The sequence below is a fragment of the Pongo abelii genome, chromosome 21, assembly GCF_028885655.2.
Source record: "Pongo abelii isolate AG06213 chromosome 21, NHGRI_mPonAbe1-v2.0_pri, whole genome shotgun sequence".
In the NCBI taxonomy this organism is placed as follows: Eukaryota; Metazoa; Chordata; class Mammalia; order Primates; family Hominidae; genus Pongo; species Pongo abelii.
This window is the reverse complement of record NC_072006.2, coordinates 7,607,698-7,632,711: the sequence shown is the minus strand read 5'-3', so window position 1 is coordinate 7,632,711 and position 25,014 is coordinate 7,607,698. Positions and strand designations below refer to the sequence as shown.

Genomic DNA, 25,014 nt, shown 5'->3' with positions numbered 1-25,014 from the left:
AATAAGCAAGGCACAGAAGTCAAATATCACATTTTTTTTTTTTTACCTATAACGTGGGAGCTAAAAAGGCAGATCTCATGAAGTGAGAGTAGATTGGTTGTTACCAGAGGCTAGAAAAGGTAGGGAGGAGGGGGAGATAAAGAGAAATTGGCTAACAGGTACAAAGATATGGTTTGATAGAAGAAATAAAACTCAGATCAGTAGGGTGACTGTGGTTTATAAAATAATGTATGGTCCATTTCAAAATAGCTAGAAGAAAATAATTTAAATGATTCTGGCATAAAAAAAGACAAATATTTAAGATGATGGATGCCCCAAGTACACTGATTTGATCTTTACAATTTATATGAATGTATTAAATTATTACATGTACTCCAAAATAATGTACATCTATTATGCATCAACAAAGTTGTTACCAAAAAATGGTTTTCCCTAAGAGAAAGGTACACCCATGATGAAGTTGGGCAGAGCATTGGAGAAAGATATCTTGACCCATGGATTGTTACTTAGCCCTGATTTTCCTTGGGCACTTATTTCTGACACTCATGATCTGGTTTAAATTCCAGCAAGAGCCTTCTAACGGAACAAGAACCATGGTCATCACTGTCTCATTCAGCTATAAGTAAGAGAGTAGAATTTGTCAGTAAAGTTGAAAGGGGTCTTCCTGGCTGGCTTGGTGTGTCCTGCACCTTCTGATACAGGTCTTAGGTTAATTACAGTACAAAAAACCACTCTGGCAGCTGCTTAATTACTTAACTGTGCCTTCCTCCCCTGGCATTAGGCATAAATGATATAAAACCAATGGCTTCCATGCCTTGTTTTTTTTCGATTTGTTATCTAGTGGCCACGCTAGGATTTCCTTGAAAGGTTTTTCTTTTCACCAAGCCCTTCCAAGTGGCTCTCTCACCTAAACGTCCAGTTATAGTCATCCGACACCCTCTCCATCACATCGAACAGAGGCCCTGGGGCACTGCAGATGGGCCGGTTCCAGTTGTCTCTGATTCGCATGTAAAGGTTTCGTGTATAAAAATTTTCAAAGTCTTGATACAGTGGCACAAAATCCTGTTAGAACAGAGGTAGAACGTTATCTCTGGTTCTTTGCTTTCTGGATTTCACTTACAATTGAAGCAGTGAAGAAGACCTGGAAGAGCTGTGGAAATAACACATCTACAGATATATTTTGAGCAAAGGTCAGTAGCTGAGGGAAGTAAATCTGTAAAGCTAAAGAATATGCCTTTTAGTGGGGGAATGAAAACATGTGATGAATAGGGGTAACAAAGATGTCAGTGCAATACAAGCCCGAAAGCAAGTGGAGACAACACCTCCCTGCAGTTTCTCTAAGGGTAACACAGGTGTCTTATGTCCAAAGCAGTTTCGTTGGAAAAAAATGGTTGAGATGATCATGTGTTTTCAACTTTTTTGAACATGAATATATCACTCACTGTGTTTTTAGAAGTGGGGATGAACTTGAACTGTTGGACCTGCTGGCAGAACTGCTACTCAGGAGTGGCTGGCTGTTACATGGCCCATGGAAACTAATCAGAGGAGTTCGTGGAGGCAGCGGGCCTCTCTCACAGCTGAGGTAAGAACACTGAGTTGCTATATAAAGTGTAATCCATGACTAAAGGGATCTGCAATCTAGCTGAGGCTTAAAGCAACACATGTCTAATGTCATCATTTGACTCTTAATAGTTCCCTCTTCCCGTTTAGAAAAAAAAGTATAGCTCATTGCCGGCGCTCATTTGATTTTACATAAACATGCTCTTTGAGGCTGAAGCAAATCTGACTGATTTTCAATGTGAAAATAAAACATAAAAACTGTTCTTGGAGTTAGTTCTAAATAGAACTAACATCAAAATCATCTGCATCAGAATAATCTATTTAGGAAAAATCAGATTCATCAAATGAATTTTTGGCTAACAACTGTTAAAGAATGATGCTAACATCACACTTAGGAATGCTACGTTTTCTAGGATTTGACATTTTCCATGAGCTAGAGAGTTACTATATTATGTAAGTGGAAATACCATTACTAAAACCAGAATGCTATAAATAGAGTGATGTCTTTTGTTTTCAAAGTTGATATATTGGAGCAATGCGAAAATAATACAAGTGAGATATTAATAGTTCATGGCAAGGTTTTCTTAGGATGAATGCTGCAGCCTCAAGATTCTCCTGTGAGTGTTCTTAGAGCAAACGGGAAGAAAGTTAATCCAAGGCAGAAAATGCAATAATGGTAACTGTGGTCTAAGCCAAGCACTTTGGACATTCGTGGGATTACAGTAGGAGCGAGAGTCCTACCTTGTTGGAGGAATCAGGGAAGCTTTATGTAGGAGAGTCCTTGGAGATGGGCACCAAGGCAGAATGAGATTGTTATGGGGCAGGGATGCTTGGGGAGTTCTCAGGGGAGTGGGTTTGTATGCTGGGATTGTGGAGTGCATTTGGGAAGAATTAATAAGAATAAAATATAACGCATACGCTGTCACTCTTTGCTCAGAACTTATAATGGCTCCCACCTCACTCCTGATTCAACATCCTGACTCATATAGCTTCTGGTTACCTCTCCGACCCCGTCCCCTAATGACTCCCTACAGTGTGGGTGAGGCTGCAATGTCAGCTGGGCACAGACAGTGGGAACCTTGAGCACCCGAAGCATTTGCAGGAGGAGCTCATCCTTTATCCTGCAGGTAATGAGGGGTCACTGAATAATTGGGAGTGAGCCTTCTCATTCTCCCGCCTATGCTCTTGGAGCACTTGGCTCTCCTTTCCCTTATTAAATGAAGCTGATTTCCTCAAGGAACGAGGAGACCATGGGGAGTGCCTTTGTGGATGACCGTATGCTACCGCTTTGCCCACTCATTCTCTGCACTGGTTCATTGCAGAAGATAATATGGAGAATATGCAGGTTTTGATGGCAGATGGCTACACCCAAGCCACAGACCATTCTGTCACTTTATCCTTTGGTCCTTGGTGACAACAGCATCATTTCTTGGGGAAATAGTATACTTTTTTTCATAGGAAAGAATGTTCATAAGCATATACTGTCTGAATTTGAAGGATGGTTGGGCAATTCTACATTTAAAAGTCTCACCTTGAATGCATTTTCTTTAAGTAGCTGTGATGTAGGTTTTGTTATGATTTAAAGCTCCAAGTTTCTGATAGTCAATTATACTCTTTATATGTCTTTCTCACAGGGAAAGGGACATATTTTTGAGGCCACAAGATTATATAATTCTAGAAAACTCATTCTCAAACTATTTCTTCTTCGATTCAATACATTTTTTTTCAGACTGTTTACTGCTTTGTGAATTATTCTATATCCCCAAATGTTGTGTTTCTCTATTTATAATTTTAAAAGTCTTATTTGAAACAATAATCTATAAACTTATCCTATCATGAGAAAAGAGAGAAGTAGGTGTGTAAGTAATATTTCTGGACTCTGAAGAGAATTATAATTTTAGGTTTTATGAGGAATCTTACCCAAAATAAAGTAGCAGTTGGTTTTGGAGAGAAGGAGACAAAAACCAAAGTATTCTGTCTATAAAATTAAAATTAATTTCAGATTTGGAACCACAAGATTCACAGGGCACCAGGGCTAGAGGGGCCACAACAATCACAGAGCAGGGGTCCCCAAGCCCTGGGCTGCAGACAGGTACCAGTCTGTGGCCTGTTAGGAACCAGGCCACACAGCAGGAGGTGAGCAGCGGGTGAGCAAGCATTACCACCTGAGCTCTGAGCTCCACTTCCTGTCAGATCAGCAGTGGCATGAGATTCTCATAGGAGTGCAAACCCTATTGTAAACTGCGCATGTGAGGGGTCTAGGCTTTGTGATCCTTATGAGAATCTAATGCCTAATGATCTGAGGTGGAACAGTTTCATCCTGAAACTATACCCCTTCACCTCACCTGGCTTTTGGTGGAAAAATTGTCTTCCTCAAAAGCAGTCCCTGGTGCCAAAAAGATCAGGGACTGCTGTTTTAGAGCTCAAACACCCACTCAGCCCATGAGGAGAATCAGGCCCAGAAAGGTGCGTGACTTGAACTCTGGTCAGCCTCGGACCTCACCCACTCCCCTAGACAGTGACTTCAGAGTGAATTTGGTCATACCTAGCTTCCCTCCAAAACACCAGTGGTGACAAAAACCCTGGCCCATGATATGGAAATTAGGGACAGCTGGTTGCCAGACTATATATAGTAGGAGTGTCCTTTAGTCACAGGGAACTTGGCGTTGGCTTGAAAAAACAGCCCATGGCTTCCCAGCCCATGCCACATGAAGATGCATTGTCATGGCCACCTAAGAGAAGGTCAGAAAATACTTCATCCTGTCTAACCTCTCTGCCTCCTGACTCAGGGATTCAGAATTTGTACCTATGTAGAAATGGACAGCTGGCTCTTCACTGAGATAAATACTTTGAGGGCAAGATACAGGGATTCTAATATATTCTGTGGGGTCAGAAAAGACTTCCTTCTAGGGAATAATCTTCATGCTAAATAGAAATTGTGTAAATTAAGTACTTGCAACTCCCCTGCAAAAAGGAAGGGCTAGTTTTTTTTTTTTTTTTCAAAGTACTCAGAGTTATTTCTTTGTGCATGACATAAACATTAACCCAGATCTGATACACAAGATCAGTAACCTACATGTTTCTGAGAGGGCCAATTGAGTTTGGAGACCTACTTAGAATTAAAGATCTGATCAGTGAATGAACTGACTTGCTTTTGGGCATGGCCCTCTTCTTCTCCCCACCTGCGAGGTTTCCTGTCTGAGTGTATTTCCACTCCACCCCATTCCTTTAAACAGCCAGGAGCTTTCTTCAGGAGCAGCCAACGCCTTCCAAAGGTCAATGTCCTCTAGTCCCAGAGAAGCTTCCCACAGCATTTTAACTGAACCAGAAAATGAAGCTGGACTTGATATTTCAAAAACAAAAGCATTGCAATAGGATATATCTTTATTTATCTATAGACTTAATTCGTCATTTGGCTTACCATCTTTATTTTGCTTTCTGATACAAATGGCTAGATATGATAGAAAATACCAGGCCATAAGGACACAATCATTTTGGAGAATGGAGTGTTGAAAGAAGTGAGTTAAACCTAAAAAGACCCACAAAAATAGCATTGTTTCTTCTGCAATATCATAATCTTTATTTTTCAATCTTTATATTTCTATGATAATTTATAATTTTCCAAGTGTTATAGATATTTCTATCAAACTTTTATGGATAAGTTGATGGAAAGTCAGAAAACTAGATTGGACAAAATGGGAATTATGAATATTTCCAGTTCCCAAACCATGCTCTTTCCAATAAACCCTGCTACAAGGCTTGATGCTTATATGAAAGTGGATAGAGCATATCCATAGCTCATTGTTAAAACTATTACCAAATTTGGAAGCATATCTCTCGTAGAGTGAGAAAGAATCTTTATCAAACACAAAGTTATTCATTTGCATCTACATTGACACTTCAGTTCTCACCGAATACTGTATTTTACATAATAGTCCTTTTGAGAGCCAGATGTTTCTAAGGCAGAACTTGGGATAATAACAAAATATGCTTATATTTTCCTTTTTGTTGATAAGGGTAACAGTATTTACAGTAGTTCTTCGAAGTATCAGAACCTATCTTAAAGATGGCTAAATTTAAATTTTATTCTTAAAGAATTAGATAGAGATATTGAATAAAGATGGCAGACTCAGTACTTATATGAATCCTACCACTCTTCTAAAAGTTCCATGGAAAAACCATAAAAAAAAGATATTTAGGAAACAAAATAAAGTTGTAAATGCCTAGAAAGACCATCAAGAGTGTCATCAAAGAATCAGAAATGCAGAAGAATCACAAAGACAGACATAAGTAAGATCTGATCACTGGGGAAATTAAACCACAGGAAACCATGGGTCCAAATATTTGCAGAGAAGACTGGCATGGATGTAAGCTAATAAAGGCAGCTTCAAGTTGAGAGTGAAGAGCCATAACAAGCTGACATTCAAGGTGAGGGTAGATCCCTTCATCCTCTTTCTATTGGGCTAATAAATAAGAAGTGATAATATTGGCCACAGGACAAAGCTTTGTGGTGGGCAACAGGAAGAAGAGGGAAAAGCAAAGCCCCAATGTAGAGAAATGCAGAGCCCACATAACAAGAAGACAATCTACTGGCCCTGGAAACTCACCCTGTTCCACTTCTATAGTCACTCAAGATAGGTGAACATGAGTATATATATATATATATATATATATGTAGAAGTGACATTTTTATAGAAACATAACAGAACAATGCACCCATTTAAAGGATAAACAGTTCAAAAAATAATGACCATGACAAAAAGGCAAATTAATAAGCTAGAATATTATACTGATGATTTTTTTCATAAGACAGTGAAAAGGACAAAGAAAAGAAAATATAAAGGAAAAGTCAAGAGATATATATATAGGGCAGATTCAGAAGAACAAACATCTCTCTAATAGACATGGCAAAATTGAAAGAAGGAGATTAAGGAGGAAAGGAAGAGAAGGAGGAGGGAAAGAAGGCAAAGTGTAAGAAGGAAGAGAAGGGAGAAATTTCTAGAGATGAGGAAAGATTTGAATTTTAAGATATAAAGAGTTCATCAGGTACTTATTAAAGCAAATAAAGTTTCACACTTCATAGAAGAAAATAATCAGATTGTTTAAAACTTGAACTTAAAATTCTGTGCTCTTCCAAGTCAGCAACCAAATAAAAACAAATACACACATTTTTCAGTATATGCAAGGAGTCATAAGGTTAACACCCACAGGCATTTTCTGTAATAATTGAGAATGCACTACCTGATTTTGAAATATACTACAAAGATACAGTAATCAAAACAGCATGGTACCGGCATAGAAACAGACACATAGGCCAATGGAACAGAATAGAGAGCCCAGGAATAAATTCATGCATTTGCAGTTGTAGATCTTCAACAAAGGAGCCAAAAACACACAATGGGGAAAGGAGAGTCTTTTCAATACATAATGTTAGAAAAATTGGATATACATATGCAGAATAATGAAATTGGATTCTTTTCTCATACTATATACAAAAATGCACTCAAAATGGATTAAATACTTAAATGTAAGACCTGAAACTGTAACACTATTAGAAAGAAACTTAGGGAAAAATCTTGACATTGATCTGGGCAGTGAATTTTTTGCTATGATCTCAAAACACAGGCAACAAAAACAAAACCAAAAAAAAAAAAAAAACAAAAAATTGAACTGCATCAAACTACAGAGCTTCTGCACAACAAAGGAAATAATAAACAGAGGGAAGAGGCAACCTACAGAATGGGAGAAAATATTTGCAAACCATATATCTTATAAGGTGTTATTACCCAGAATACATAAGGAATCCAAACAATTCGGTAGCAAAACAAACAAAGAAACAAACAAAAACTTGATTAAAAAATGGTCAAGAGACCCAAACAGATATTTCTCAAAAAAGACATACAAATGACCAACAGGTATATTAAAAATAGGTCAGCGTCACAAATCATCAGGGAAATGCAAATGAAAACCACAATGAGAAATCACCTCTTATCTGTGAGAATGGATATTATTAAAAAGACAACAGATAACAAGTGTTGGCAAGGATGTGGAGAAAAGAGAACTCTTGTTCACTGATGGTGGGAAGGTAAATTGATGAAGCTGTTATGAAAAACAATATGGACGTTCCAAAAAAATTTAAAAATGGAACTACCATATGATCTAGCAATCTCACTTCTCGGTGTATATCCAAAGTAAATGACATCACTATCTCCAAGAGATATTTGCACTCCGGTGTTTATTGCAGCATTACTCACAATAGACAAGATATGTAAACAACCCAAGTATCCATCATAGATGAATGGATAAAGAAATATGGTATATATACACAATGGAATACTCTTCAGGCTTAAAAGAGAAGGACATTTGCAACAACGTGGATGCACCTGGAGGACTTTATACTAAGGGCAATAAGATAGACAAATACCATATGATCTCACTTACGTGTGAAATCTAAAAACATTGAAATCATAGGAGGAGAGAGTAGAATGGTGGTTGCCAGGCCTGGGGGCATGGTGAAAATAGGGGGATACTGGTCAAAGGGTACAACGTTTCAATTATGTAGTATGAATAAGTTCTGGAGATCTAATGTACAGCATGGTGACTATAGTTAATAATATACTGTATACTTTAATAAGAAAGTGGATCTTAAATGTTCTCACCAAAAAAAGGAAGAAAAAAGTAACTATGTGAAATGATGGATATGTTATTAGCTTGATAGTTATAATTATTTCACAATGTATATGTATATCAAAGCATCATATTGTATACTATAAATATTTAGAATTCTTAAAAAGCTTGAAGTTTTTTAAAAAGGAGAAGTAAAAAATGCATATATGTTAAAAGAAAAACAACTGTACTAAGAATAAAAGGAAAAGTGTTTAAAATAAAAAATAAAAACAAAAGAAGACATGAATGTAAAACATAAATATGGCAGGAATCAGTATTATAATAGGTTTAACCATATGGAATTGCCAATGTTTGACTATTTTTAACCTATCAAAACAGCAATTTCATATGGTTTAAATAAGTGTTAATAGAATACATTATTAAAATACAACTTTTTTTGTATTTCAATCTATTTGTTGCTTATAAGAGACATACATTTTCTGGAAATGCTGAAGATAAAAGAAAGAGATGGCTATTGAAGAAAAAAAGGTACATAAATAATAATAGAAGGTAAACTAGAATATAAGGTAAAAAGCATAATAAAAGGAAAAATCCACCAAGAACTATCAGAGCCAAGGACTTTTATGTATCTGATAGTTACACAGAAATACTTTAGGAAAAAAAAAAAAAACCTTAACAAATTTACAATCACTGTGAAAGGCATTAACATACATTTATTTAAAAAAGTTCAGTAGAGAAAAAAGTAAGTTTAGAGGAGTTAAATATGACAATTAATAAGTTTATTGTAATAACAAACCCCAAAGATAATATATGTACAGTTTTTCATGTCACCCATGAAAAATTCCAAGAAATTCCAATGCAACTATCTGAGACACTGTGAAGGAGTGAATTTATTAAGGTGGTAGCATTTGAGGTTAGAATATAAAAATAACAATTGCTTTGCTATGTGTTATCAATAGCTAACTGGAAAATGGTATGGGAAAAAGATAATATTCAAATTATGTCATGATTAAAAAATTGTGTCCGGTAAGAGAAAATGGTAAGACTTTTATAAAGAAAATTATAAATTGTTACTAAAGAACATAAGAAATATGTAAAGAAATGGAGAGACAGATTTCTGAACAGGAAGACTGCTATGAAGACATCAAATTTTCCAAAGATAACCTATAGATTTAATGAAAATGGCCAGTTTTTTCCAAATTCTATACCTCACAAGCTAATTCTAAAGTATACACAGAAAGCAAATCTTAAAGAATTATCTAAAAACTTGTAGAGTTACCCAAATAATAGGAAAACAGGTCAACATTTCATATAACTGAGTTAAAAATGAACTATTTAGCAGTGCTCTGTGGCTCACGCCTGGCCTGTAATCCCAGCACTTGGAGAGGCTGAGACAGGCAGATCGCTTGACGTCAGGAGGTTGAGACTAGCCTGGCCAAGACGGTGAAATCTCGTCTGTACTAAAATACAAAAATTAGCTGGGCGCGGTGGCGCGCATGCCTGTAATTTCAGCTACTCGGGGTTGAGGCAGGAGAATCGTTCCAACCTAGGAGACAAGATCGCGCAACTGTACTCCAGCCTGGGTGACAGAGCAAGACTCTGTCTAAAAAAAAAAAAAAAAGAAAAGGAAAAAGAAAAAAAAAGAATGATTTAATTAATGATATTGGGGAAATTATTAGAAATATCATTTAAAAAAAATTGGCCAGGTGCGGTGGCTCATGCCTGTAATCCCAGCTACTCGGAAGGCTGAGGCAGGAGAATCACTTGAACCCAGAAGGCAGAGGTTGCAGTGAGCCAAAATCGCACCACTGCACTCCAGCCTGGGCGAAAGAGCAAGACTACATCAAAAAAAAGAAGAAAAAGAAAAAGAAAAGAAAAGAACTATTTAATTAATGATATTGGGGAAATTATCAGAAATATCTTTTAAAAAAATTTATCAAGTGCGGTGGCTCATGCCTGTAATCCCAGCATTTTGGGAGGCCGAGGTGGGTGGATCACTTGAGGCCAGGAGTTCAAAACCAGCCTGGTCAACATGGAGAAAACTCCGTCTCTACTAAACATACAAAAATTAAGTGGGTGTGGTGGCGGGCACCTGTAATCCCAGCTACTCTGGTGGCTGAGGCACCAGAATCACTTGAACCCAGGGGGAGAAGGTTTGCAGTGAGCTGACACCACGCCACTGCACTCCAGCCTGGGAGACTCCAGCCTGCACTCCAGCCTGTCTCAAAAAAAAAAAAAAAAAAAAAAAAATTAAAAAATAGTCCTTTACCTCACACAGCACATAGAAATAAACTAGATGGATGAATAGATTTATGGACCAAATGTTTAAAATAGACACCCCAAATCACAAAAGTTCTGAATGAAACTATAGGAACATTTTATAAACACGACTAACACCCCTTCCCAAAGAGAAAAAAAGAAAACTAACATCAAAACTAATAACAACAATGAAAACATAAATGTTTCCTATGTATGACTTAAAACATTTATGTGCGGCTAAATATAATGCAAATAAAGCTAAGAGCCAAGAAACGGAATTGGAGAAATATTTAAAATACATTTAATGGAAAAATTATTGATATAAGAACACATAGGAAGAGTTCCTCTAAATCAATTTTCAAAAAGTTTAATAAAATTATGGCACATATACACCATGGAATACTATGCAGCCATAAAAAATGATGAGTTCACGTCCTTTGTAGGGACATGGATGAAATTGGAAATCATCATTCTCAGTAAACTATCGCAAGAACAAAAAACCAAACACCGCATGTTCTCACTCATAGGTGGGAATTGAACAATGAGAACACATGGACACAGGAAGGGGAACATCACACTTCGGGGACTGTTGTGAGGTGGGGGGACGGGGGAGGGATAGCATTGGGAGATATACCTAATGCTAGATGACGAGTTGGTGGGTGCAGCGCACCAGCATGGCACATGTATACATATGTAACTTACCTGCACGTTGCGCGCATGTACTATAGAGCCTAAAGTATAATAATAATAGTAATAATAATAATAATAATAAAAAAATTATGAGCAAAGGATAGGAACTGCCAGTCTAAGAAGAGTTAAGTGTAAATAACTAAAAAGTATATTTAAAGAAGTGCAGTCATACTATTAATCAGGAAAATGCAAATTAAGACAAAAATAAATAATGTTCACACATCAGATTAGCAAAACAATTTTTAAATGTTGATAATCATCAACCTACCAAGTGCTGGCAAGGAAGCAAGCATTGTTAGATACTGTTCACTGGAGTCAATCTAGGCAAGCATTTCTGAAAGGCAAATTGGCAGTACGTCTCAGAAGTTAAAATGTGCATGCCTTGGACTCAGAAAGCCACTTCTAGGAATTATCCTAGAATAAATGCATATACTGATCATGGACAAATTATTTATTAAAATAAAACTGGGAATAAGTATATTATGGTATATCCATATATGGAGTATCGTGGAATGTTATGGAATATCATGCAGCTATTAAAAGGAATGAAGCAGTTCTGTATTGGCATATAAATATCTTCAAAGACAGGGAAAAAAACAAGTCACACAAGATGTATGATGTGATCCCATAAAGGACGGAGTAAGTACACACGAACGTAAGTGTAGTTAAGTGCACAGAAGAGACAGAAAAAATGCACGCACAAAGTTAAAACAATGCTTGCTTTTGTGCACTAATTCCATAATAAAAAGGAAAAAGAAGAAAACATTAGTTTAAGAAGTGGCTTTTCATTCGGGCTTGTCTTAACCTGCTCATTCACATATTGGCTTTGTGCAAGTAATATGTGTGTGTGTAAATATATATGTTTCTGTATTATACAAATAAAATATATATCTTGTACATATATATCTACAAAAAGATGTTGGTCTGTCTTGAGTATTCACTGTGGGAGACTATGATCTGATTTTACCAGTGATCTTATTTAGCAAAATATTTCTCGGCCTTTGGTATTTTGGGGTTGCCTTCTTAGCCTATGGCACATGCTCTGCCAGATAAAATTGTGGACAACTTTCGCCCCTTCTTGCTTTTTAGCCAGAAGATATTTAGATCCAAGCCTGGTGGGGGAGATGGGGGATTGTGCTGGCCAGTGATTCTGGCTGCATTTAAAGCTATTGGTTTCTTGGTGATAGCTGAGTCAAAGAGTGAGATATGCGGATACCCTAGGGAGGGCCATTCCAGGCAGAGGGCTAGGTAAGTGGAAATTACCTGAGGCAGGCACGTGTGGGTAGTGCCTGAAGAAGAGCAAGGAGGTCCTAGTGTCCGAAGCAGTGCTTGGGAGTGAAGAGGAGGAGAAGGGATGAATTTAGAGACGTAAGAGAGGCTGCCTTCTGCAGCCTGCTTGGAAGGAGATGGGAAGATGTTAAAGGGTTCTGGCCAGACATGTGCTGTGACCTGACTTAGGATTTTAAACATCACATTGCTTGTTAGTGGAGAAGAGACTGTTGGGTTCAAGGGTGGAAGCAGGGTACATCTCAGGTAAGAGGACATGGTGGTTTGGACAAAGCTTGTAGCAGCAGGGATGGTAAGAAGTATTCTGATAACAAATACAGTGTATTTGGAACATAGAACTGACAGTATTGGCCTACAGATTTGACTTTGGGTACAAAGGAAAGAGCTGAGTCAAAGATGACTCAGAGGTTTTTTCCAGAGCACCTGGACTGGTGGAGCTGCCATTTACTTACCTGGAGATTGTGAAAAGAACAGGTTTGGAGGGGAAACTCAACCCACAGTTTTGGATGTCACCCCATGGTGGCAGGTGGAAGGCCAAGTATATGAGCACCTAGCAGGTAGGTGGTGGAGGGGGCGAGTGGATGTGCTGACCTTTTTCTATTTTCTCAATGAAATAGGAAGTGTGAGACAAAGTAACAAATGTTAGAAGCTGTTTTTTCCTCATTTCTGCTTGCCTGCATAATTTCACAAGGCCCCTGACTCTGTGATGATATGCAGCTTTCTAGAAAGGTGCTTCGAAGACAAAACAAGGTAGAGCATATGGCCGCCCATGTCTCTTCCCTGAGTCACTGTATTCCTCAAAAGATAAATTACTTCAGAATGTCTATTATTAAAAAGCCAAAACAATAACAGATGTTGGCAAGATTGCGGAGAAAAAAGGATGCTTATACACTGTTGGTGGGAATTAAATTAGTACAACTTCTATGGAAAACAGTATGGAGATTTCTCAAAGAACTAAAAATAGAATTACCATTTGATCCAGCAATCCCACTACTGGGTATTTACTCAAAGGAAAAGGAATTATTATATCAGAAAGATGTGTATTTATTGTAGCACCGTTGAAAACAGCAAAGATGTGAAATCAACCTAACAGTCCATCAACAGATGATTGGATAAAGCAAATGTGGTGTGTGCATAAACACACACACACACAATGGAATACTATTCAGCCACAAAAAAGAATGAAATCATGTCTTTTGCAGCAACAGGGATGCAATTGTAGGCTGTTATCTTAAGTGAAACAACTCAGACACAGAAAGTCAAATACTACATGTTCTCACTTCTAAGTGGGAGCTAAATAATGCACACACATGGATGTAGAGAGTAAAATAAGAGACACTGGAGAGTTGGAAGGGTGGGAGTGTGGGAGGAGGTAGGGGAATGAGAAATTACTTAATGGGTACAATGCACATTATTCAGGTGATAATACAAAAAGCCCATACTTTACCACTACACAATATATCTATGTAACAAAACTGCATTCTTACCCCTTAAATTCATACAAATAAAAAAAAATTAAAAAATAAATAAAGTGGGACAATCCCCCAGATAAATAAATAAATAAATAAATAAATAAATAACTTTAGCTCTTGCCTTCTCCTACACATAAGATAATGTCTGATGGGGTTAGTGGTTATGCTTCTGTAAACTATAATCAGATGTACTCTTGCACCCAAACTTAGATGTGATTTTGTGTATACTGAATCTTTACTACTTGTATATAAACTGTGAACTGAAATGCTGCATTGGAGCAGTCTGATAGGACTTGTCTAAAGGGCTACTCTGAGGCTCTAGGCTTCAGTCTACAGTCCTCAGGAAGACTGCTAAATAAAAGTAATTTTAATTCTTTAAAAGCTTATTTTTTTTCTGTAGTTGATAGAAGCAAGATTATTAGCTGAAAGTCAGGAGGTACAAGAAATGTTGCATGTTTGAGGGGAAAGGGGAAAGTACAAAGTTGCCATTTAGAACAGTCAGTGACTAGAGGCCCCAAGTAACAGTGTGATTGGCAGGCAGCACCAAGGGCTATCTTGAGGCTAGTGGTGCTGAATTTGAAGGGCGACCAGTCAGCATGGGGGTGGGTATCAAGATGAGGTCGTTTCAAAGCCCATGGAATTTAAGATGGATAGAAGAAAGGGAAAGAGAACCTGAGATATAACAGGAGAATGAAAAGATCTTAAAATCAAGGGACTGTGGGCTCCAAGGGTGGAGTTTGTGGGGGTGGTAAAAGAGACATTGGAGGCAGTACTGGAGACAGAAAGCTAGTAATGATGAATGTGTGGGGCAGAACAGCTACAACGTGCAGCCAAGCTTGTAAAGCATTGATTTGGTATTATCAGCTGTTGATCTGTAACCGTTAATTGCCAAAGTCTACCATAATAAAGTACAGATAGGCTGAGACCATCTTTCCTGTAAGGGATAGTAGGATAGCTGTCCATGTGAAAGGGGATAGACACTTGGAGGTTTCAAGGGATGGTGCTGCCTGCACCTGAAGGCAGGTGGTAGCTGAATTTCAAATTGAGAACCTTTAGAATAGCAGTGCTTCTTAAACTTTAATGTATATCTGTATCACCTGAGGATCATGATGAACTAAAGATGCTGGGCTGGGTCTGAGAGTTCTAGTAAGCTCTCAGGCGATACTAGCGATGTAACAGTGAAACAGCGAAAGAACTAACACAGCAAATTCCATTTTTGTTTAAGCAGACTTTACCCATTCCTGCACATAGGCTAGGATAATTTTAGAGTACTGAAATAAAACATAAAAACAGCAATCATGTAGTGTTTTGAAATTAGCTCTGGGATTAAAGGGAAGATATGTAAACAACTATGTTTTGTTAAAGATTTATAGGAGCATTGTGACCTGGTCAAGTCCAAAAAGCTCCAAACCTCCACAGACCCTTGCTGGTGCCCAGATGTCCATGGTCTTTGGTCACCTCTTGAACAGAGCCCATTTGTCTTCCCTCTGCCCTTAACATAGAGACTGAAATTTGCATTGACGGTTGGTTCTTTGGGACATTAGTTTACCATCTTCTTGATTTGCTGGGTCTTCGAAATAAGGTCACCTTCCTTGCTCCAACTCTATGTCTCTCAACTTATTGGGTGTCGTTTGATGAGCAGAATGAATCTGGATTTGGTTACAGAAGGATCAACATGTGGTCTCAGACTAGCAGCATTGGCTTCACCTGGGAGCTTGTTTATAGCTATGGAATCTTGGCCCCACCCAAAACTATTGAAGCAGAATCTGCATTTTAACATGATCCCCAGATAATCTGTGTGCATGATGAAGTTTGAGAAGCATTGCCCTAAAACACTGATTTGCAATTTTGTACGCGGATGAGAATCACTTGGGAAGCTTGTTTGACCAGCCCTCCCCTCTGCCCCATCTCCACTGCCAAGGCTGCATCACAAAGCAATTAAATCAGGATATCTGTGAGAAAAGCCTAGGTATTTGTATCTTTTAAAGGTTCTCAGTGATTCCAATGGGTAGCCAAGTCTGCAAACCACTGGTCTAATATTTCTATCCCATAAGCTGCATACTTATTAATATATTACGTTCCCAGAGATACCCCAATGAAACTTTGGGTTTGGATCTACGCAGGTCCAAACAGGAAGACCAGTGCCTGGGCTGTCTGTTTTGGACAAGACTGTATCTCATACCCAGTGACCTTAATGGACCTCATCCTTCAGAAGAAAGTTTCTCTGGGCTAATACTGTTAATGTATCAGGATGCAAAATGTGGATGCAAAATAACAATTTATAATTTATGCAAACATTTAGATATTTGTCCTAAAATTTTCTACAGCTACAGCTTGCTGAACCCACTTTGTTTTCGGTGGGAGTAAAAATCTCTGAAGATGGGCCAGAAATGTCTGTGGTTTACTTGTGTGGGTGCTAGGAACTACCTGGATTTCATATGAACACAGAATTACAATTGGTGCCATGTTATATCGGATTTTGCAGAACTCGTTTGATATTGGGACCATAGCGACTTGAAAAATGCGGACCTGTAGAACTGGCTGCACTTGAAGTATTTTCTAATCTCTGATGATGCTCGACATTAATTGATTATATTTGCTGACATTCTCTTCTGGATTTTGCGAAGTTGGACTGTTACATCGTTGCAAAAATAAATTATCTAGGGACTTTTGAGAATTTGTGGTTCAACTCTAAAGTTGTCTTTTATTAAAACAAAGAGATATTCTTGGCCCAAAACTAAAGAGTCACATTTAAGCAAAATATTAACTTTGCATCTTGTCCTTTTTGTTAAGATCTACTGATTGTTAGTGGAGTATAACTTGAGCTTTTTAGTGCTCTCTTGGAAGGAGGTTTTGATTTTTCTATTCTTCTCAGTTAATACTCAAGTGATTCAGATAAAGAGGATGATCAGAGCCTTTATGTTTGGGAACCAATTTCAGAATATTTGAGCTAGAAATAAAAAGAAGGAGAAATTAAATAGAGATAAGTTTGGACAACACGTTAATTTGAATGGAAGGCTGTATGAGACAAGTCATCATAGAGAAAAAGAAAATAGTGAAATTGGATTAATAAATTCTTATATTTGATTAAGAAAAGGAAAGAAGAGTAAATGAGTAAAGGTGGATATAAGAACATTCACTTATGATCTTTTAAAAAATCATAATTGTTATTTTCCATCATCACTTCATGAACGTACTCTCTTTTCTGGTGTCATTTTGCCCATGGCTGGCTTGTCATGTGGGGCAGTGTATTCTGCACTCCCAGGGACCAGCTTTTAGAATAGAATAATGCTCATTTCTGCTGAAAAGAATGAAGTGTCACTGGAAATAGGATGTTTCATGTTTTGAGCAAGAGAATTCAAAATGTGCATCAGACAGCTTATTTACAGAAAGCAAGAATACTATCAGATGTAAAGGACTGGGGATGGTATTAAAAGATTAAAGGGGGCCAGGTGCAGTGGCTCATGCCTGTAATCCCAGCACTTTGGGAGGCTGAGGCGGGCAGATCATGAGGTCAGGAGTTCAAGACCAGCCTGGCCAACATAGTGAAACCCTTTCTGTACTAAAAATACAAAAATTAGCCAGGCATGGTGTTGCACGCCTGTAGTCCCAGCTACTCGAGAGGCTGAGGCAGGAGAATCACTTGAACCTGGGAGGTGGAGGTTGCAGTGAGCCGAGATTGCACCACTGCACTCCATCCTGTTTGACAGAGTGAGACTCGTCTTAAAAAAAAAAAAAAAAAAAAAAAGATTAAGGATGGGTTGGGTGTGGTGGCACTTTGGGAGGCCAAAGTGGATGGATCACTTGAAGTCAGGAGTTTGAGACCAGCCTAGGTAACATGGCAAAACCCTGTCTTTACCAAAAACATAAAAAATTATCCATGCATGGTGGCACATGCCTGTGGTCTCAGCCATTCGGGAAGCTGAGGTGGGAGGATCACTTCAGCCCAGGTGGTGGAGGTTTGCAGTGAGCCGAGATTGCATTACTCTGCTTGGGTGACAGAGTGAGACTCCGTCTCAAAAAAAAAAAAAAGTTAAAGGGTCAGTCTATAGATGGGGAGATCAAGTCCCATCAGAAAGATAGCGACTGCAGTTAATTAGAACCTGTCACTCTGAAATGCTGTAAGTCTCTAACGGGACTCAAATTGAACAAATAATAAAAGGTATGCCATGTGAAAGGCACATTTATCTACATGAGTCTATTGACTATTGCTCTGGACCTCACAGAGATCAGATAGGATGGAAACCATTTATTTTGTAAAGAAAGGTAAATTATTAATTTATTTAGTGCAATGCATTTCTCCTGTGGGGCGGTTCGAGCAGTTCTTGTAGCAACAGGGGCAAGTGTTGAAGTGCAGGCTGCCATTTGATGTCCATAGCCCATCATTCAGAACTGATGCATCCATTCCCCTAGTTGCTAGGAGCATTGGAGGCTTACAACTCCATGAGGATTGCCTGGGTCTGAAGGGATCTTCCTCCACCAAGATCCCTGGTGGCAGCTTCTATCAATGCAGGCGTCAAAAGATCTAGCCCCCTTCCCTCAGCTCAGATGACTCTTGAAAGGCCGTCTCATCTCCAGAACTCCTTGTGGGGATTCGTTGAGGCCTTTGCTGGGTCTGCATCATCTCAATTCACTCCATCCCCTCTTTCCTCTCCAACTCCCCTTCCTCCTGAACCATGCCATTTCCTTCTCTGCCTCACAGGTGCTGATCCCAGGAGCACACCCCAATAACCTTCCTGCATTCAGGCCCCCATCTCAGAGTAGGCTTTCTAGGAAACAACTTTTCATGGGTATTTTTTTTTTCCTGATAAAATGTAAGAAATTGCTTTAGATAAACAAGAAGATTAGACCTGCTGGTTTAATAGAGCAAATACATTGAAAGGTTAGAAAATAGATTATAGATCTGAAGCCTAAGCCTTCCAAGAAATGCCACAGCTGAGAAATTTACATTTGATTCAGCCTTTGTCCCTGTGCTCTGAAATGTGCTGATTTATTATGCATTAGTTACTTGTACCTGGGGAGCAGGCAGATTGGTGATAAGAGCCTCTAGAACAGTGCAGCTGGTGGGGGTAGGGTCATGGAGATCACTGTGAGAATGCCCAAGGAGAATTCCCCTTCAAATCCCATTTTCCCAGTTACATTATCAGCTCTACTAGGACCAGAGAAACCTGCGTCTCTGGAAGCATGCTGAGTTGTCTCCTGCTTGATTTAACTGTGTCTTTATCCTTTATAACTCAAGAACCTTTATGTCCTCAAAGCTGTCTGTGGCCATCATTTTGCCAACAGAACCATTTCATTGTAATGGATGTAATGTTGCTATCCACGTATCTGCCCAGACTAGAACTTGAGATTCCCCCATTTTCCTCCTTCTATCTTATCTTCTGTACACTTAGCCACCAAGACTTATTGATACCTCCTAAATATTCTCTGTAATTAATTTCCTTTTCCTTCCATCTGCCTCTTTCCTCGTTCAAGCACAAATAATCTCTTTTCTAAACTACTGTTAACTTTTTTTCTTGTCCCTTTGCTTTTCATCTTGAATTGGGACTCTGTCTCTGAAATCTATTAAATTTTCTGAAGTTCTTCACTTTCTTTTCATCCTTTCTCTTTTTTCTCCATGAACTTACCCTGGAAGATCTTGTCTACTTCCTTGGCTTTGATTCCTGTTGACATGCTGAAGATAAACTGAAGATGTTACAGTATCCCACTGAGACTTTTTCCAGAAGTCCAGACCTTTAAGTTTAGCTGCCAGTTCTTCAAACTCAACTTGTCAAAAAATGAGTTGACCACTTTCTCCCTCCAACTGGATCTTGCTTCTCTATTACCCATCTCAGTGAATGACACCACCTTCTGCTATCTGTCATAAACCTGGATGTGGTCTTTGATTTGTCCTTCTCCCTATTTTCCTAGGTCAAATCAACCATCTCTAACTCTACCTCTTAAACATCTCCTGGCCTTTTCTCTTGTCACCACCCCTATTGTCACTACCTTGGTCCTAGGCCAACCATCTCACCTAGATTTTTCTAAACCTGTGTATCTGCATCAGCCTCTTAATTTCTTTTTTGATCTCTCTGTTGTCTTCCTACAACCCATTTCTCATAGGGTAGAGAGAATTATCTTTCTGTCTACAAATATGCATTCCTTTGCCTGAAGTCCTTCAATACTTTCCCATTGTTCTTATAATACATGTCCATGGCTTATTAAAAAAACCCATTATAGTCTGGCCCCTGCTTGCTTCTCAGCAGTCTTTCTCCCCACATACTCCCACTTTCATTCACAACACTCGGTCATTGGAATTCCGTGGTTCCTTGAATGCACAATGCTTTCTCTAACCTCTGGACCATCTTGCACCATATTCTCTCTTCTTAGAGATTCCTTTTCCCTCTTGATTCACCCTTTGCCTTACAATTTACTCATCAGCGTCTAGATCCCAATTTAACTTTCTTTTACCCAGAAGTTTTCATTAAATACCAAATCAGGTTAAACATTTTTCTCCTGGATAATATCCTAAAGAGTGTTTTCCAACTTGGTTCCATTCTCCTTGTCACTTTCAGGTACCTCAATCAAATGTAGGTTTGGTCTTTTCACATAGTCCCATATTTCTTGGAGGCTTTGTTCGTTCCTTTTTATTCTTTTTTCCCTAATCTTGTTTTCATGCTTTATTTCATTAAGTTGATCTTCAATCTCTGATATCCTTTCTTCTGCTTGATCAATTTGGCTATTGATACTTGTGTATGCTTCACGAAGTTTTTGTGCTGTGTTTTTCAGCTCCATCAGGTCATTTATGTTCTTCTCTAAACTGGTTATTCTAGTTAGCAATTCCTCTAACCTTTTTTCAAGGTTCTTAGCTTCCTTGCATTGGGTTAGAACATGCTTCTTTAGCTTGGAGGAGTTTGTTATTTCCCACCTTCTGAAGCCTACTTCTGTCAATTTGTCAATCTCATTCGCCATCCAGTTTTGTTCCCTTGCTGGCGAAGAGTTGTGATCCTTTGGAGCAGAAGAGACATTCTGATTTTCAGCCTTTTTTTGTGCTGGTTTTTCCTCATCTTCATGGATTTATCGACCTTTAGTCTTCTATGTTGGTGACCTTCGAATGGGGTTTTTGTGTGGACGTCCTTTTTGTTGATGTTGATGCTATTCCTTTCTGTTTTGTTAGTTTTCCTTCTAACAGTCAGGCCCCTCTGCTGAAGGTCTGCTGGAGTTTGCTGGAAGTCCACTCCAGACCCTGTTTGCCTGGGTATCACCAGCGGAGGCTGCAGAACAGCAAATATTCTGCCTGTTCCTTCCTCTGGAAGCTTCATCCCAGAGGGCCACCCACCAGATGCCAGCCGGAGCTCTCCTGTATGAGGTGTCTGTCAACCCCTGCTGGGTGATGTCTCCCAGTCAGGAGGCACGGGGGTCAGGGATCCACTTGAGGAGCCAGTCTGTCCTTTAGCAGAGCTCGAGCGCTGTGCTGGGAGATATGCTGCTCTCTTCAGAGCCAGCAGGCAGGAACGTTTAAGTCTGCTGAAGCTGCACCCACAGCTGCCCCTTCCCCCAGGTGCTCTGTCCCAGGGAGATGGGAGTTTCATCTATAAACCCCTGACTGGGGCTGCTGCCTTTCTTTCTGGAGATGCCAGGCCCAGAGAGGAGGAATCTAGAGTGGCAGCCCGGCTACAGCGGCTTTGAGGAGCTGTGGTGGACTCCACCCAATTTGAACTTCCCCACGGCTTTGTTTACACTGTGAGGGGAAAACAGCCTACTCAAGCCTCAGTAATGGTGGATGCCCCTCCTGTTACTGAGCTCGAGTGTCCCAGGTTGACTTCAGAGTGCTGTGCTGGCAGCAAGAATTTCAAGCCAGTGGATCTTAGCTTGCTGGGCTCCGTGGGGGTGGGATCCGCTGAATTAGACCACTTGGTTTCCTGGCTTCAACCCCCTTTCCAGGGCAGTGAATGGTTCTGTCTCGCTGGTGTTCCAGGTGCCACTGGGGTGTGAAAACAAAACAAAACAAACAAACAAACAAACTGCAGCTAGCTTGGTGTCTGCCTAAACAGCTGCCCAATTTTGTGCTTGAAACCCAGGACCCTGGTGGTATAGGCACCTGAGGGAATCTCCTGGTCTGCAGGTTGCGAAGACTGTGGGAAAAGTGTAGTATCTGGATCAGAATGCACTGTTCCTTGTGGCACAGTCCCTCACAGCTTCCCTTGGCTAGGGGAGGGAGTTCCCCAATCCCTTGCGCTTCCCAAATGAGGCAATGCCGCACCCTACTTTGGCTTGCCTTCTGGGCTGCACCAACCGTCTAACCAGTCCCAGTGAGATGAGCCCCATACCTCGGTTGGAAATGCAGAAATCAAATGCCTTCTGCATTGATCTTGCTGGGAGCTGCAGACCAGAGCTGTTCCTATTTGGCCATCTTGCCAGCCACACTGGTTATTTCCTTTCTTCTGCTGGGTTTGTGTTTGGTTTGTTCAAGTTTCTCTAGTTCCTTGAGGTGTGGCCTTAGAGTGTCTATTTGTGCTCTTTCAGACATTTTGATGTAGGAGTTTAGGGCTATGAACTTTCTCTTAGCACTGCCTTAGGTTTTGATAAGTTATGTCATTATTGTCATTCACTTCGAAGAATTTTTTAATTTCCATGTTGATTTCATTTTTGACCCAGTGCTCATTCAGGAGCAGGTTATTTAATTTCCATGGTTTTCAAGGTTCCTTTTGGAGTTGATTTCCAGTTTTATTCCACTGTGGCCTGAGAGAGTGCTTGATATTATTTCAATTTTCCTAAATTTATTGAGTCTGGTTTTATGGTCTATCTTGGAGAAAGTTCCATGTGCTGTTGAATAGAATGTATATTCTGCGGTTGTTGGATGAAATGTTCTGTATATATCTGTTAAGTCCATTTGTTCCAAGGTATAGTTTAAATCCATTGTTTCTTTGTTGACTTTCTGTCTTGATGACCTGTCTAGTGCTGTCAGTGGAGTACTGAAGTCCCTCACTATTATTGTGTTGCTGTCTACCTCATTTCTTAGGTCTGTTAGTAATTCCTTTATAAATTTAGGATCTCCAGTGTTAGGTGCATATATATTTAGGACTGTGATATTTTCCTGTTGGACAAGGCCTTTTACCATTACATAATGTCCCTCTTTGTTTCTTTTAACCACTATTGCTTTACAGTTGTCTGATATTAGAATAGCTACCCCTGCTCTCTTTTGGTGTCTATTTGCATGACACATGTCCTTTTTCCACCCCTTTACTTTAAGTTTATGTGAGTCCTTATGTGTTAAGTGAGTCTCCTGAAGGCAGCAGATAGTTGGTTGGTGAGTTCTTACCCATTCTGGTTCTGTATCTTTTAAGTGGATCATTTAGGCCATTTACATTCAATGTTAGTATTGAAATGTGAGGTATCATTACATTCGTCATGCTCATTGTTGTCTGTGTACTTTGGGTTTTTTTCTTTTTTGTTTTTGCTTTTTAACTTGTGTGTGTGTTTTTTAATAGGTCCCATGTGATTTATGCTTTAAAGAAGCTCTGTTTTCCAGGATTTGTTTCAATATTTAGAGCTCCTTTTATCAGTTCTTGTAGTGGTGGCTTGATGTGAATTATCTCAGCATTTGTTTGTCTGAAGATGACTGTATCTTTCCTTCATATATGATGCTTAGTTTCGCTGTATACAAAATTCTTGGCTGATAATTGTTTTGTTCGAGGAGGCTGAAGATAGGGCCCCAATTCTTTCTTAGCTTGCAGGGTTTTGCTGTTAATGTGATAGATTTTCCTTTATAAATTACCTGGTGCTTCTGTCTTACAGCTCTTAAAATGGTTTCCTTTGGATAACCTGATGACAATGTGCCTAGGTGAAGATCTTTTGGTGATGAATTCCCTGGGTGATCTTTGTGCTTCTTGTATTTGCATGTCTAGCTCTCTAGCAAGGCCAGGGAAGTTTTCCTCGATTATTCCCCCAAATATGTTTTCCAAGCTTTTAGAATTCTCTTCTTCCTCAGGAACATTGATTATTCTTAGGTTTGGTTGTCTAACATAATCCCAGACTTCTTGGAGGCTTTGTTCATATTTTCTTATTCTTTTTTCTCTGTCTTTGTTGAATTGGGTTAATTTGAAGACCTTGTCTTTAAGCTCTGAATTTCTTTCTTCTACTAGTTCAATTCTATTGTTGAGACTTTCCAGAGCATTTTGCATTCCTAAAAGTGTGTCCAAAGTTTCTTGAATTTTTTATTGTTTTTACTTTAAGCCATTTATTTCCTTGAATATTTCTCCCTTCACTTCTTGTAACATTTTTTTGGATTTTCTTGCATTGGGCTTTGCCTTTCTCTGGCCTCTCCCTGATTAGCTTAATAACCTCCTGAATTCTTTTTCAGGTAAATCAGGGATTTCTTCTTTGTTTGGATCCATTGCTGGTGAACTAGTATTATATTTCGGGGGGTGTTGAAGAGCCTTGTTTTGTCATATTATCAAGGTTGGTTTTCTGGTTCCTTCTCATTTGGGAAAGTCTAGGGCTGAAGACTGTTGTTCAGATTCTTTTGTCCCTCAGGGTGTTCCCTTGATGAATTACTCTCCCCCTTTTCCTATGGATGTGGCTTCCTGTGAGCTGAACTGCAGTGATTGTTGTCTCACTTCTGGGTCTAGCCACCCACCGAGTCTACCTGGCTCCAGGCTGGTACTGGGGATTGTCTCCACAGAGTCCTGTGATGTGAACCATCTATGGGTCTCTCAGCAGTGGATACCAGTGCCTGTTCCAGTAGAGGTAGTGGAGGGTGCAGTGGACTCCATGAGGGTCCTTAGCTTTGTAGTTTAATGCTATATTTTTCAGATGCTGTTAAAATTCTTACAATGCCCAAAGAATTGGTTCAAAATATTAATAGTGTCAAAGGTGAGAAATCAGATTTAGATGGAATAAAAATGTCCCAGTTCACTCAAATGCACTTTCCTTTTCAGGATAGAGCATAAATAATACGCAACTTACAACTAGAAGACCAAAGTACAGTCCCACCCAGGAGCACTCGCTTTTATATTTTGATGTTTTTATCTTCAAAATTATAGTTTAATATCTATCTCATGGGGTTGTTACAAAAATTAAATATTACAAGGTATGGGAAAAGCCTTAGTTCGGTGTGTGGCAAATAGTAGTTGCCCAT

At 39.2% G+C, this 25,014-nt stretch overlaps 1 protein-coding gene across 9 annotated transcripts in view; it reads right to left on the bottom strand.

Moving 5' to 3' along the window:
* Window positions 1-25,014, bottom strand: part of SPTLC3 (serine palmitoyltransferase long chain base subunit 3) — a 247,582-nt gene that overhangs the window by 109,456 nt on the left and 113,112 nt on the right. For all 9 annotated transcript variants that reach the window (XM_054542014.2, XM_054542016.2, XM_054542021.2 and 6 more), the window contains one exon: window positions 908-1,062. In XM_054542014.2, the coding sequence (XP_054397989.1) occupies window positions 908-1,062 (155 nt within the window). The remainder of the gene's footprint in view (window positions 1-907; window positions 1,063-25,014) is intronic.